This window comes from Pseudophryne corroboree, chromosome 4, assembly GCF_028390025.1.
Source record: "Pseudophryne corroboree isolate aPseCor3 chromosome 4, aPseCor3.hap2, whole genome shotgun sequence".
NCBI classification, from domain to species: domain Eukaryota; kingdom Metazoa; phylum Chordata; class Amphibia; order Anura; family Myobatrachidae; genus Pseudophryne; species Pseudophryne corroboree.
Genome location: NC_086447.1, coordinates 380,486,036 through 380,499,425, shown reverse-complemented (window position 1 = coordinate 380,499,425; position 13,390 = coordinate 380,486,036). Strand labels below are relative to the sequence as shown.

At 43.4% G+C, this 13,390-nt stretch overlaps 1 protein-coding gene across 2 annotated transcripts in view; it reads right to left on the bottom strand.

Annotated features, from left to right (window-relative positions):
- MYOM2 (myomesin 2) overlaps nucleotides 1-13,390 on the bottom strand; it is a 226,877-nt gene that overhangs the window by 86,409 nt on the left and 127,078 nt on the right. For both annotated transcript variants that reach the window (XM_063916675.1, XM_063916676.1), the window contains one exon: nucleotides 1,623-1,749. In XM_063916675.1, the coding sequence (XP_063772745.1) occupies nucleotides 1,623-1,749 (127 nt within the window). The remainder of the gene's footprint in view (nucleotides 1-1,622; nucleotides 1,750-13,390) is intronic.

The following is a 13,390-nucleotide window of genomic DNA, read 5'->3' as shown; positions in this document are numbered from 1 at the left end:
CTTCTGGATGTCATTGTCGGTATTCTGGTGTCGGTATTACGGCTGCCGGGATACAGACAACAGGGATCCTGAACGCATACCCTTGCACATGCAGATGCACAGGGATCCGGAACACATACCCTTGCACATACAGAAGGGAAGGGCTCCAACTCAGAATCAAGCTCTTAGTCACTTTTCATATTCATAAAGCTTCAGAAAAACTAATACTCCTATGTGTACATACACTTAGATGTTTGAATGTGTAAATGTTAATTTCTTCTGCTAGGATTCCATATGTTATATGTTACTTTTCTTCATGCATATTAGATGTTCTCAGTTGTGCCTGGCTTTTACTGATAATCACTCGGAGCTATCCATTCTGGTGTCACCATGCCATTACTCTAACAGAGTCTGTCTCTGAGTGGTAATAAATCATAGAACACATTACAGCTTTATATTTAGATAAGTGCAAAATGCTATGCACATTATGCAATAAAAAATATACTTGTGTTGAATAATCCAAGTATACATTATTTGTAGATGGAAACATTGAATGAACATAGTTTATCTATTTTACATATCACAAATCTCCAAGTAAGATAAATGCTGAGGTGATTGAATTCTCTATTCTATTCTCTATTCAATACATCAGCAGTTATTTAATCTTCTACATATTGCCATGTCTGATGCTACTTCTGATGCATAAATAAGCATGTGCTGGAAGTGCTTTCAGAGTTGGGAGACTTAGATTATAATGTGAGTTAAGTTACATTGAAACTATATAAAAAAAAAAAAACCACAGATTTATTTAGCAAAATAAGACCGGGTAATCCTGGTGCTTGGGATTTCACCAGGTCCAGTCTGGCCCGAGCTACATTCAGGAAATGGTCATTTAACATTTTGGAAAAGTACAATCAGCTTTTATAGAGAAAGCAGGATGGACCAGGAAATACTCACCAGAACACCGGATGATAGGAGGTCGGATCTGGATGTCACAGTCACATGACCACCAGGACCCGGAAAACACTACTGGGCTGTTAAAGCCATCAACAGCTGGTAATTAACCGCTGGCTCACCATTGATGACATGTGGACATTCTAACATGTCGACATCTCATCAATGTCAACATGGTCATCTTCAACAGTATGGCCATTTTAACCATGATTACCATTATGGCCATGATGAATGTTGACATTATGGGGGGAATTCAAATGTTATCGTACTCCTGACCTCCTGTCTAAAGTGACGAGAGATCAAGGAGCAATACACTTGGGTCTAGGCGCGCAAAGCTGCTTTGAACGCCTAAACCCAACTAAAGTAATGGGCACGAGCTGAAATGAACTTGTTGCGCCTGACAGCAGCAACAATAAAATACTGCCGACGGGAGCGATAGGGGTGGGAGGAAGGCGGAGATTTGAATCTTGCCCTATGATTGTCAACATATCATACCACACCCTGAGTGTTGATCACGACAAGCTAAATTGAAAAAAGTGAAAAGCTAAATTCTGCTTTGTTTTCCTGTGTACAGTATGTGCAGTTATATATAGAAAAAAAATTTTGGCCCACAAGTGGACCAATATCCAATTCTATGTCAGGCCCTCAGAGTGAATAGAATACTAAACAACATATTAAGTGTGTCTTACCCGGCTCAGGAGATGTCCATGCCTCACACTTAAAGTGTTCGCTTGGATCAGAGGGAAGGCCGAGACCAGCCAGGTTAGATGCAGTCACTTTAAATTCATAGAAAGCACCTTCAGTCAAGTCCTCAACCTGTCAGAAATAATTCAATAGACATTTGAACTTAATATTGTCAATGATGAAATTTTTGAGGAGAGAAGGTTTTGAAATACCTCAAAATACTTTACACGAGTTCAGTTGGTGAGCAAGAAAGTGAATACACAGAAATTATAAATGGAAGAGTAGATGTAGCTTGGACCAAATGTTACACAAAAGTAGGATACTTTAAAAAAGATAAGATATATTCTAGAACACAGCTACAGTCATCATCATCTACAGCAAATAATGAGTTATACAGTAGCAGTTCTTTAGTTTATTTATTTATTTTTTGTGGTAGTGGGACTGACAATGCAACCAATGCACAATAGGCACTAGATTGCCATCTTAGTCCAATAAAAATACACTCCATCATGAAAACTGGTCCACAAGTGACTGTAAAGAAATTATGCTGTAAACTTTATTAAACAATCAGTTGCTTGCTTTTGTTTTCAAAACTCTATTAGACTAATGACAGTTTCTGAATGGTTACTATGGGCAACACCACACCTAAACAAGGGCCCCCATCACTGAGTTCCCCCAGTAGGCCCTTCATGCCCCAGTTCGATCCTGGATGGTGATGTCATCTGATTTGAAGTGCCTGAACTTAAGCAATGCTCATTATTGGAATACTGTATGTCTAATAGAAGAAATATTGACAAAACATAGTTAAAGATTATACATACAGTAAAAGCAAAGGGATAAATTTACACTGAGTTATCTGTGAGTTACCAGTCCTCCTGCTTACTTTTTATCATTGTAAAGCAGGATGATTTAGCACCAGAATGAATGTATTAATGTCATCATATTTGCCGGAGTGAAAAATCCCCCTCTGCCGATTTCAGCTCCTACAGTATCGCATCGATAGGGCACTCATGCAATATGCATAGAGCAGTTTGAGGCTCCAATGAACATGGAGTATTGAAAAAACACTCACACTTTTTTTAAATACGTGTCTTCTCATAACTTATATATTACATATACATTGATTTTGAGACACTTTAATTCATGAAGATTTTACTTTCTATGCCATTCTCTCACCTCATTGGTGATCATCCTACTAGTGGGCGAAAGTTTAACATGTCAATCTCGCTTAAACAAAATGTTTTAGAACAGGAAGATCTTCTTCTCAGGGCATACAACATATGGCATTTATATATGTGATGAAAAGCAATGTTTTTCATAGCTTAGTAATCTATCCTGCAAAATCCCTGCCATAGAAGGCTATGGCAGAAGCAATAAACATTGTCTGGCAATTGTTTGAGTAATTGGTGATTTCTCTACGGTATTTTATTTAATTCATCTGTTGATAATATTATTTTTCTTATTTCCAGCCATAAGGCACTTAACACAACATTGCACACACGTATTTATTGCATTACTATATTATACTGCATGGCTGCTTTAATCAAAAAATGTACAGTATATCAACTGTGTTAGTAGAAACATCTGTAAATTAGTCTAAATGCATGTTAATGATATATAAATACTAATGTAAAAATAAGAAAGCAGCCAAAAGAAATAGATGATCCATGTGTTTCTTTAGCATATTTGGCATGAGAGTGGCAGTTGATCAACTGATATTTGTACAGACAGCAGCACTGTAAGGTCCTGGTAAGGCTCTGGTCACTGTATATATGTATTTAGTAAGTGACATTTCTACTAAAGGAGGAGATGTGCTTGACAAAGGGTCTAATTCAGCATGGATCCCTATTTAGAGAAATTGCAGTTGTCTGTGAGTAGAAAGTGCCGCCCCGACAGGAAGAAAAAAAGGCCCGTGCAAAATTGGGAAAGCATCGCAGATCACTATCCACTCGCAGATGCATACGCAATTCCCAGAACATCGAAGAAACTTTGCCATCTGATGTGAGTAGGTCTGAGGCTGCTACTAATCTGCGTCTGAGACGGCTTGGAAGTGCTCTGTGCCGACGTCAGAGAACCTCCCCAAAAACTAGAGATGAGCGCCTGAAATTTTTCGGGTTTTGTGTTTTGGTTTTGGGTTCGGTTCCGCGGCCGTGTTTTGGGTTCGAACGCGTTTTGGCAAAACCTCACCGAATTTTTTTTGTCGGATTCGGGTGTGTTTTGGATTCGGGTGTTTTTTTCAAAAAACACTAAAAAACAGCTTAAATCATAGAATTTGGGGGTCATTTTGATCCCAAAGTATTATTAACCTCAAAAACCATAATTTACACTCATTTTCAGTCTATTCTGAATACCTCACACCTCACAATATTATTTTTAGTCCTAAAATTTGCACCGAGGTCGCTGTGTGAGTAAGATAAGCGACCCTAGTGGCCGACACAAACACCGGGCCCATCTAGGAGTGGCACTGCAGTGTCACGCAGGATGTCCCTTCCAAAAAACCCTCCCCAAACAGCACATGACGCAAAGAAAAAAAGAGGCGCAATGAGGTAGCTGTGTGAGTAAGATTAGCGACCCTAGTGGCCGACACAAACACCGGGCCCATCTAGGAGTGGCACTGCAGTGTCACGCAGGATGTCCCTTCCAAAAAACCCTCCCCAAACAGCACATGACGCAAAGAAAAAAAGAGGCGCAATGAGGTAGCTGTGTGAGTAAGATTAGCGACCCTAGTGGCCGACACAAACACCGGGCCCATCTAGGAGTGGCACTGCAGTGTCACGCAGGATGGCCCTTCCAAAAAACCCTCCCCAAACAGCACATGACGCAAAGAAAAAAAGAGGCGCAATGAGGTAGCTGTGTGAGTAAGATTAGCGACCCTAGTGGCCGACACAAACACCGGGCCCATCTAGGAGTGGCACTGCAGTGTCACGCAGGATGTCCCTTCCAAAAAACCCTCCCCAAACAGCACATGACGCAAAGAAAAAAAGAGGCGCAATGAGGTAGCTGTGTGAGTAAGATTAGCGACCCTAGTGGCTGACACAAACACCGGGCCCATCTAGGAGTGGCACTGCAGTGTCACGCAGGATGTCCCTTCCAAAAAACCCTCCCCAAACAGCACATGACGCAAAGAAAAAAAGAGGCGCAATGAGGTAGCTGTGTGAGTAAGATTAGCGACCCTAGTGGCCGACACAAACACCGGGCCCATCTAGGAGTGGCACTGCAGTGTCACGCAGGATGTCCCTTCCAAAAAACCCTCCCCAAACAGCACATGACGCAAAGAAAAAAAGAGGCGCAATGAGGTAGCTGTGTGAGTAAGATTAGCGACCCTAGTGGCCGACACAAACACCGGGCCCATCTAGGAGTGGCACTGCAGTGTCACGCAGGATGTCCCTTCCAAAAAACCCTCCCCAAACAGCACATGACGCAAAGAAAAAAAGAGGCGCAATGAGGTAGCTGTGTGAGTAAGATTAGCGACCCTAGTGGCCGACACAAACACCGGGCCCATCTAGGAGTGGCACTGCAGTGTCACGCAGGATGTCCCTTCCAAAAAACCCTCCCCAAACAGCACATGACGCAAAGAAAAAAAGAGGCGCAATGAGGTAGCTGTGTGAGTAAGATTAGCGACCCTAGTGGCCGACACAAACACCGGGCCCATCTAGGAGTGGCACTGCAGTGTCACGCAGGATGTCCCTTCCAAAAAACCCTCCCCAAACAGCACATGACGCAAAGAAAAAAAGAGGCGCAATGAGGTAGCTGACTGTGTGAGTAAGATTAGCGACCCTAGTGGCCGACACAAACACCGGGCCCATCTAGGAGTGGCACTGCAGTGTCACGCAGGATGTCCCTTCCAAAAAAACCCTCCCCAATCAGCACATGATGCAAAGAAAAAGAAAAGAAAAAAGAGGTGCAAGATGGAATTGTCCTTGGGCCCTCCCACCCACCCTTATGTTGTATAAACAAAACAGGACATGCACACTTTAACCAACCCATCATTTCAGTGACAGGGTCTGCCACACGACTGTGACTGATATGACGGGTTGGTTTGGACCCCCCCCAAAAAAGAAGCAATTAATCTCTCCTTGCACAAACTGGCTCTACAGAGGCAAGATGTCCACCTCATCTTCACCCTCCGATATATCACCGTGTACATCCCCCTCCTCACAGATTATCAATTCGTCCCCACTGGAATCCACCATCTCAGCTCCCTGTGTACTTTGTGGAGGCAATTGCTGCTGGTCAATGTCTCCGCGGAGGAATTGATTATAATTCATTTTAATGAACATCATCTTCTCCACATTTTCTGGATGTAACCTCGTACGCCGATTGCTGACAAGGTGAGCGGCGGCACTAAACACTCTTTCGGAGTACACACTTGTGGGAGGGCAACTTAGGTAGAATAAAGCCAGTTTGTGCAAGGGCCTCCAAATTGCCTCTTTTTCCTGCCAGTATAAGTACGAACTGTGTGACGTGCCTACTTGGATGCGGTCACTCATATAATCCTCCACCATTCTATCAATGTTGAGAGAATCATATGCAGTGACAGTAGACGACATGTCCGTAATCGTTGTCAGGTCCTTCAGTCCGGACCAGATGTCAGCATCAGCAGTCGCTCCAGACTGCCCTGCATCACCGCCAGCGGGTGGGCTCGGAATTCTGAGCCTTTTCCTCGCACCCCCAGTTGCGGGAGAATGTGAAGGAGGAGATGTTGACAGGTCGCGTTCCGCTTGACTTGACAATTTTGTCACCAGCAGGTCTTTCAACCCCAGCAGACCTGTGTCTGCCGGAAAGAGAGATCCAAGGTAGGCTTTAAATCTAGGATCGAGCACGGTGGCCAAAATGTAGTGCTCTGATTTCAACAGATTGACCACCCGTGAATCCTTGTTAAGCGAATTAAGGGCTGCATCCACAAGTCCCACATGCCTAGCGGAATCGCTCCCTTTTAGCTCCTTCTTCAATGCCTCCAGCTTCTTCTGCAAAAGCCTGATGAGGGGAATGACCTGACTCAGGCTGGCAGTGTCTGAACTGACTTCACGTGTGGCAAGTTCAAAGGGCACCAGAACCTTGCACAACGTTGAAATCATTCTCCACTGCACTTGAGACAGGTGCATTCCATCTCCTATATCGTGCTCAATTGTATAGGCTTGAATGGCCTTTTGCTGCTCCTCCAACCTCTGAAGCATATAGAGGGTTGAATTCCACCTCGTTACCACTTCTTGCTTCAGATGATGGCAGGGCAGGTTCAGTAGTTTTTGGTGGTGCTCCAGTCTTCTGTACGTGGTGCCTGTACGCCGAAAGTGTCCCGCAATTTTTCTGGCCACCGACAGCATCTCTTGCACGCCCCTGTCGTTTTTAAAAAAATTCTGCACCACCAAATTCAAGGTATGTGCAAAACATGGGACGTGCTGGAATTTGCCCATATTTAATGCACACACAATATTGCTGGCGTTGTCCGATGCCACAAATCCACAGGAGAGTCCAATTGGGGTAAGCCATTCCGCGATGATCTTCCTCAGTTGCCGTAAGAGGTTTTCAGCTGTGTGCGTATTCTGGAAAGCGGTGATACAAAGCGTAGCCTGCCTAGGAAAGAGTTGGCGTTTGCGAGATGCTGCTACTGGTGCCGCCGCTGCTGTTCTTGCGGCGGGAGTCCATACATCTACCCAGTGGGCTGTCACAGTCATATAGTCCTGACCCTGCCCTGCTCCACTTGTCCACATGTCCGTGGTTAAGTGGACATTGGGTACAACTGCATTTTTTAGGAGACTGGTGAGTCTTTTTCTGACGTCCGTGTACATTCTCGGTATCGCCTGCCTAGAGAAGTGGAACCTAGATGGTATTTGGTAACGGGGGCACACTGCCTCAATAAATTGTCTAGTTCCCTGTGAACTAACGGCGGATACCGGACGCACGTCTAACACCAACATAGTTGTCAAGGACTCAGTTATCCGCTTTGCAGTAGGATGACTGCTGTGATATTTCATCTTCCTCGCAAAGGACTGTTGAACAGTCAATTGCTTACTGGAAGTAGTACAAGTGGGCTTACGACTTCCCCTCTGGGATGACCATCGACTCCCAGCGGCAACAACAGCAGCGCCAGCAGCAGTAGGCGTTACACGCAAGGATGCATCGGAGGAATCCCAGGCAGGAGAGGACTCGTCAGACTTGCCAGTGACATGGCCTGCAGGACTATTGGCATTCCTGGGGAAGGAGGAAATTGACACTGAGGGAGTTGGTGGGGTGGTTTGCGTGAGCTTGGTTACAAGAGGAAGGGATTTACTGGTCAGTGGACTGCTTCCGCTGTCACCCAAAGTTTTTGAACTTGTCACTGACTTATTATGAATGCGCTGCAGGTGACGTATAAGGGAGGATGTTCCGAGGTGGTTAACGTCCTTACCCCTACTTATTACAGCTTGACAAAGGGAACACACGGCTTGACACCTGTTGTCCGCATTTCTGGTGAAATACCTCCACACCGAAGAGCTGATTTTTTTGGTATTTTCACCTGGCATGTCAACGGCCATATTCCTCCCACGGACAACAGGTGTCTCCCCGGGTGCCTGACTTAAACAAACCACCTCACCATCAGAATCCTCCTGGTCAATTTCCTCCCCAGCGCCAGCAACACCCATATCCTCCTCATCCTGGTGTACTTCAACACTGACATCTTCAATCTGACTATCAGGAACTGGACTGCGGGTGCTCCTTCCAGCACTTGCAGGGGGCGTGCAAATGGTGGAAGGCGCATGCTCTTCACGTCCAGTGTTGGGAAGGTCAGGCATCGCAACCGACACAATTGGACTCTCCTTGTGGATTTGGGATTTCAAAGAACGCACAGTTCTTTGCGGTGCTTTTGCCAGCTTGAGTCTTTTCAGTTTTCTAGCGAGAGGCTGAGTGCTTCCATCCTCATGTGAAGCTGAACCACTAGCCATGAACATAGGCCAGGGCCTCAGCCGTTCCTTGCCACTCCGTGTGGTAAATGGCATATTGGCAAGTTTACGCTTCTCCTCCGACAATTTTATTTTAGGTTTTGGAGTCCTTTTTTTACTGATATTTGGTGTTTTGGTTTTGACATGCTCTGTACTATGCCATTGGGCATCGGCCTTGGCAGACGACGTTGCTGGCATTTCATCGTCTCGGCCATGACTAGTGGCAGCAGCTTCAGCACGAGGTGGAAGTGGATCTTGATCTTTCCCTAATTTTGGAACCTCAACATTTTTGTTCTCCATATTTTAATAGGCACAACTAAAAGGCACCTCAGGTAAACAATGGAGATGGATGGATTGGATACTAGTATACAATTATGGACGGGCTGCCGAGTGCCGACACAGAGGTAGCCACAGCCGTGAACTACCGCACTGTACTGTGTCTGCTGCTAATATATAGACTGGTTGATAAAGAGATAGTATACTCGTAACTAGTATGTATGTATAAAGAAAGAAAAAAAAACCACGGTTAGGTGGTATATACAATTATGGACGGGCTGCCGAGTGCCGACACAGAGGTAGCCACAGCCGTGAACTACCGCACTGTACTGTGTCTGCTGCTAATATATAGACTGGTTGATAAAGAGATAGTATACTCGTAACTAGTATGTATGTATAAAGAAAGAAAAAAAAACCACGGTTAGGTGGTATATACAATTATGGACGGGCTGCCGAGTGCCGACACAGAGGTAGCCACAGCCGTGAACTACCGCACTGTACTGTGTCTGCTGCTAATATATAGACTGGTTGATAAAGAGATAGTATACTCGTAACTAGTATGTATGTATAAAGAAAGAAAAAAAAACCACGGTTAGGTGGTATATACAATTATGGACGGGCTGCCGAGTGCCGACACAGAGGTAGCCACAGCCGTGAACTACCGCACTGTACTGTGTCTGCTGCTAATATATAGACTGGTTGATAAAGAGATAGTATACTCGTAACTAGTATGTATGTATAAAGAAAGAAAAAAAAACCACGGTTAGGTGGTATATACAATTATGGACGGGCTGCCGAGTGCCGACACAGAGGTAGCCACAGCCGTGAACTACCGCACTGTACTGTGTCTGCTGCTAATATATAGACTGGTTGATAAAGAGATAGTATACTCGTAACTAGTATGTATGTATAAAGAAAGAAAAAAAAACCACGGTTAGGTGGTATATACAATTATGGACGGGCTGCCGAGTGCCGACACAGAGGTAGCCACAGCCGTGATCTACCGCACTGTACTGTGTCTGCTGCTAATATATAGACTGGTTGATAAAGAGATAGTATACTCGTAACTAGTATGTATGTATAAAGAAAGAAAAAAAAACCACGGTTAGGTGGTATATACAATTATGGACGGGCTGCCGAGTGCCGACACAGAGGTAGCCACAGCCGTGAACTACCGCACTGTACTGTGTCTGCTGCTAATATATAGACTGGTTGATAAAGAGATAGTATACTCGTAACTAGTATGTATGTATAAAGAAAGAAAAAAAAACCACGGTTAGGTGGTATATACAATTATGGACGGGCTGCCGAGTGCCGACACAGAGGTAGCCACAGCCGTGAACTACCGCACTGTACTGTGTCTGCTGCTAATATAGACTGGTTGATAAAGAGATAGTATACTCGTAACTAGTATGTATGTATAAAGAAAGAAAAAAAAACCACGGTTAGGTGGTATATACAATTATGGACGGGCTGCCGAGTGCCGACACAGAGGTAGCCACAGCCGTGAACTACCGCACTGTACTGTGTCTGCTGCTAATATATAGACTGGTTGATAAAGAGATAGTATACTCGTAACTAGTATGTATGTATAAAGAAAGAAAAAAAAACCACGGTTAGGTGGTATATACAATTATGGACGGGCTGCCGAGTGCCGACACAGAGGTAGCCACAGCCGTGAACTACCGCACTGTACTGTGTCTGCTGCTAATATATAGACTGGTTGATAAAGAGATAGTATACTCGTAACTAGTATGTATGTATAAAGAAAGAAAAAAAAACCACGGTTAGGTGGTATATACAATTATGGACGGGCTGCCGAGTGCCGACACAGAGGTAGCCACAGCCGTGAACTACCGCACTGTACTGTGTCTGCTTCTAATATAGACTGGTTGATAAAGAGATAGTATACTACTAATATTATATACTGGTGGTCAGGTCACTGGTCACTAGTCACACTGACAGTGGCACTCCTGCAGCAAAAGTGTGCACTGTTTAATTTTAATATAATATTATGTACTCCTGGCTCCTGCTATAACCTATAACTGGCACTGCAGTAGTGCTCCCCAGTCTCCCCCACAATTATAAGCTGTGTGAGCTGAGCAGTCAGACAGATATATAATATATATAGATGATGCAGCACACTGGCCTGAGCCTGAGCAGTGCACACAGATATGGTATGTGACTGACTGAGTCACTGTGTGTATCGCTTTTTTCAGGCAGAGAACGGATATATTAAATAAACTGCACTGTGTGTCTGGTGGTCACTCACTATATAATATATTATGTACTCCTGGCTCCTGCTATAACCTATAACTGGCACTGCAGTAGTGCTCCCCAGTCTCCCCCACAATTATAAGCTGTGTGAGCTGAGCAGTCAGACAGATATATAATATTATATATAGATAATAGATGATGCAGCACACTGGCCTGAGCCTGAGCAGTGCACACAGATATGGTATGTGACTGAGTCACTGTGTGCTGTGTATCGCTTTTTTCAGGCAGAGAACGGATTATAAATAAAAGTGGTGGTCACTGGTCACTATCAGCAAAACTCTGCACTGTACACTACTGAGTACTCCTAATGCTCCCCAAAATTAGTAAATCAAGTGTCTAAACGGAGAGGACGCCAGCCACGTCCTCTCCCTATCAATCTCAATGCACGTGTGAAAATGGCGGCGACGCGCGGCTCCTTATATAGAATCCGAGTCTCGCGATAGAATCCGAGCCTCGCGAGAATCCGACAGCGTCATGATGACGTTCGGGCGCGCTCGGGTTAACCGAGCAAGGCGGGAAGATCCGAGTCGCTCGGACCCGTGAAAAAAAACATGAAGTTCTGGCGGGTTCGGATTCAGAGAAACCGAACCCGCTCATCTCTACCAAAAACGCCAGTGTTTTTTCTGACACACCCAGAAAATTTCAGGTTTCAGCCCAGAAACACTGACTTCCTGTCAATCAACCAACGGCTACATTGCGATTACGATCAGTATGCATTTTCTGTCACTATTACCCCTCACACGTGCAAAATGCGAATGCAACGCATGCACAGTCATTCGATAATCATTCGATTCGCGATTTATCTGAATATCAACCCATGCTGAATTAGGCCCAAAGTTGGTATTGTGTAATCCGAGCAATGTGTGTAGGTTTTCGGGTTTTATTTTAAGCCATTTTTATCATACATAATACAAGTATTCTAATGGTCCTTTGAATAATAAAAACTATCTACTATGGTTTGGAATATTCCCATGGTTGAGCAATATAAGAAATATAGTAAACATTTTAAAAGCAACAAAAAGAGATTCTTAACTGTATTTTATGTGGCACAGAAGACGCCAGTTGACTATTATCTTATATGGTTGGATTTTTTTCCATTGAAGCATTGTCGTCAATTTTAATGTTTTTTAATTGCAAATAATGTGACTCACAATTTCTATGTAATTTAACCTATCATTCTATTTTAAAAGGCGTGAATGTTAAAGGGAAATTTTATGCAGCTTAGTCAATAATAACATGCTGCTTCTGTGATATTTTTCTGACTGATATGATAATGAGCCGGTAAACAATTGCAGTAATTATAAGCAAATAACATTTAGACGATACGGTTACTGGCTGTGCTATTACACCATTATAAAGTATATGCTTTCTGTAAATTTAATGTCTTAATAACCATAGCCAAATTATCATAATATTCCAGGGACTACTGTGGATTTTCATCACGGCTCTATGTACCCTTAAGGAGCAAGTACAGCCGTTATCTTCCATTACAATATAGTAAAAGCTGAATAATATCTGCAAAATATGCATAAAATAACTGGAATGTTTATACTTAAAATAATATGTCTCCCATGTTCTCTTTCCCTCCAGTAGACTGCCATGTTAGGCAGGAAAAACTTCTGCAACAGCAGCGGAGACAATGTGAATGACAACATGGCAGACTTGCTTTGTAGACTTGTTACTGTGTAAATTACTTGCCCCATATAAAAGGGGAGAGCCACTGGTGTCCCAGTAACTACATTACACAGAACATTGTACTAAATATAGTAATGGAGTGGGGACATAATGCATTCATTTTAAATAGACCTGCAACTGAATGTCAGGTTTAAACTGAATAATTTATTTTATGTTCATAGATTATATCTGTAAATATTGGAAGAAGTTGTGTAGCTGAAAATATAAGTTAAAACTGGAATGCTACAGTATCACCCAGTAAACTCTTCACTCTAGAATTATTTCAGGAAGGTAAAAATTGCTTGTTCATATAGGACTTTGTAGAATGGGAGATAATATCTGTGTGAGGAAATTCCACCTGTAACGGAATCACCTTTTTACGGATATGTGTGCATATTTATCAAAGAGGCAGATGTATTAAGCTTGGAGATAAAGTAGTGATAAAGCAGTGATGATAAGTGCAAGGTGATAACGGACCAGCCAATCTGCTCCAATATGTAAATTGATAGTTAGGAGCTGATTGGCTGGTGCATTATCACCTTGCTCTTATCACTGCCTTATCACTTCTCCAGGCTTAATACATCTGCCCCTGTAATTGTACTGAATACTCAAATAACTTGTGAAAA